Below are 2,038 nucleotides of genomic sequence, written 5' to 3'. Positions count from 1 at the left end.
GCGCTCTGGAACACGGCGTTCGCCTGGGCCGGGCCGGCGCCGACGCTCATCGATCTCACGGACCCCGAGGACGCCGCCGCCGCCGCCTAGGGCAGCGCGCCGCCTCGTAGTTTAGGCTGTTTTTATTTTTTTTATGCAAATGTGGACGCGTGGACTCTCGCCGGCCTTCGTAACCGGCATTAATGTTTAATTAATGATGTTTCTCTTTTTTTAAATATGCATGCGTTTATTTTTTTAGTGCCGTTAAAATGGGTCTTAGGCCAGCGTTGGGCGCAGGCGCCGACCCAAATACGGAAGCAGGCATCCGTGTCCGTCTGGCCGACCCAAACGGATAAGAAATGGACGAAATCGCCGTCCGTTTGGCTCGACCCGTTGGAGTTGCTCTTAAAGTTGTTTTTTTAATAATAATATGTTTAACATAAGGTGCACCGTGCTCTAAAAATTCACTCTCGGCGACGATGAAACTGTGGTACGCAGTGCGGACAGAACAAAGTTGCCATTCACCCCGATAGCGGCCTCTGCTTCTCTACTCTTCTCCTAACTTCCACACTCGTGTCCCTTTCTTTCCTCCCCGTCGCTTCCGCAGATCAAAATTCAAAACCCTAGCGAACTCCTCCGCAAGCACGTGATCGACCGGCCATGGCTTCCGCCCTCGGAGCCCAGGTACGCGCGCTCTTGTCTTACACCCTCCGCGTGCGCGCGGCTTCCCCGTTCGCTGTGCCCCTAAGCTTCGCCTGCTTTCCTGGTGCCTTGTAGGTGGCTGCCGTGGCGCCGATTGGTTCGGATGGTCGCCACTACAGGAGTTGTTCTTCGCTCAAGGTGCGTGGTTAGTCTGAACTGTCTGAGGTTTAATGTTGCTCCCGTTCGGGTGGTATCGATGAGGAATCTCATAGTTCTATCTGCGTTGGCACTGTAGAATAATACAGTAGTTCCGAAAGGCAAAATTCTAAGGGCACATCTAGATGTGCTCTAGTTATTGCACATCTAAGGGAGTGAATCAAGCATAAAGAGAAAAAGAAAAAAGGAAAGAAAATATTCACACGAATCTCAATGTAAGATCAATGACATATGACTTAGATGTGCAATACTTATGGCACATCTAGATGTGCTTTAGCAAAACTGAAATTTCTAAACTTTGCTAAGTACGTTTTTTTGGAAACCAGCAGATAGAGCACTCTGCTAGTTGAACTGTTGAGGGATTTGAAGCGAAATGCGTGATTGCCAGCAGCTCTATGCGGCTTAGAGTTTTCTCGATCATATCTTTGCCTGACTTAGTTGGCATCTCCATTGCTTACTTTGCAACTACCACTCAGCATTGGAGAGTTACTGCTAAACAGATGTCAGTAATCAGTTACCACTTATCTGATCGATGGGATATAGGTGTTATATATTTTTAGGTTAGAGGGGATATGACTTAATTTTTTCCACACCTCGAAATGAAGTACAAATAAGATTCACACTTGGGCAATATGTGCTATATGAACTAGTGACATGCACATTTTTGTATGCCAAAGTTTCTTTTGAGAATTATTACTAAGAAATACTCACACAACATGCACATCACTTCCTTTTCGAAAACATTCCTAGGCTATAATTCTTTCATATCTCGAGGACCTAGGAATTGTTGTTGGGCTTTACAGGCAAACATTCAGTATTTGATTCTCCTTAGCTTAGGGGTTATTGGACCCTAAGTTTCTATCATCCGTAGTACTGTATTTTTGTACATGATTTACTTGTTATTGTTCAGGGTAATAACTCCCGCAATAAGTCATGGACTGGAAAATTAGCATGGGAAAACAAGACCCTGCAACCAAGACATACGAAGAAGGTCTTTTGTATGTCCGTGCAACAAGCAAGCAAAAGTAAATGTAAAGTTGCTATTAAACCTCTGGAACTGGAGAATACAAAGGAGCCACCCCTCAACTTGTACAAACCAAAGGGACCCTACACAGCCTCAATTGTCTCCGTTGAGAGAATTGTAGGTCCTAAAGCTCCTGGTGAAACATGTCACATTGTCATTGACCATGGTGGTAATGTC

General features: G+C 45.4%; 1 protein-coding gene across 1 annotated transcript in view; it reads left to right on the top strand.

The window, feature by feature from the left end:
• Positions 1–491: 491 nt before the first annotated feature.
• The window catches only part of LOC119354478 (ferredoxin--NADP reductase, embryo isozyme, chloroplastic-like), a 4,548-nt gene continuing 3,001 nt past the window's right edge, over positions 492–2,038 (top strand). The window contains exons 1-3 of the mRNA XM_037621204.1: positions 492–663; positions 757–819; positions 1,748–2,035. Coding sequence (XP_037477101.1) covers positions 640–663; positions 757–819; positions 1,748–2,035 — 375 coding nt within the window. The 5' untranslated portion in view covers positions 492–639. The remainder of the gene's footprint in view (positions 664–756; positions 820–1,747; positions 2,036–2,038) is intronic.

Source organism: Triticum dicoccoides, chromosome 2A, assembly GCF_002162155.2.
Source record: "Triticum dicoccoides isolate Atlit2015 ecotype Zavitan chromosome 2A, WEW_v2.0, whole genome shotgun sequence".
In the NCBI taxonomy this organism is placed as follows: Eukaryota; Viridiplantae; Streptophyta; class Magnoliopsida; order Poales; family Poaceae; genus Triticum; species Triticum dicoccoides.
Note: the sequence above shows the minus strand (reverse complement) of the source record. Positions and strands in the feature narration are given on the sequence as shown.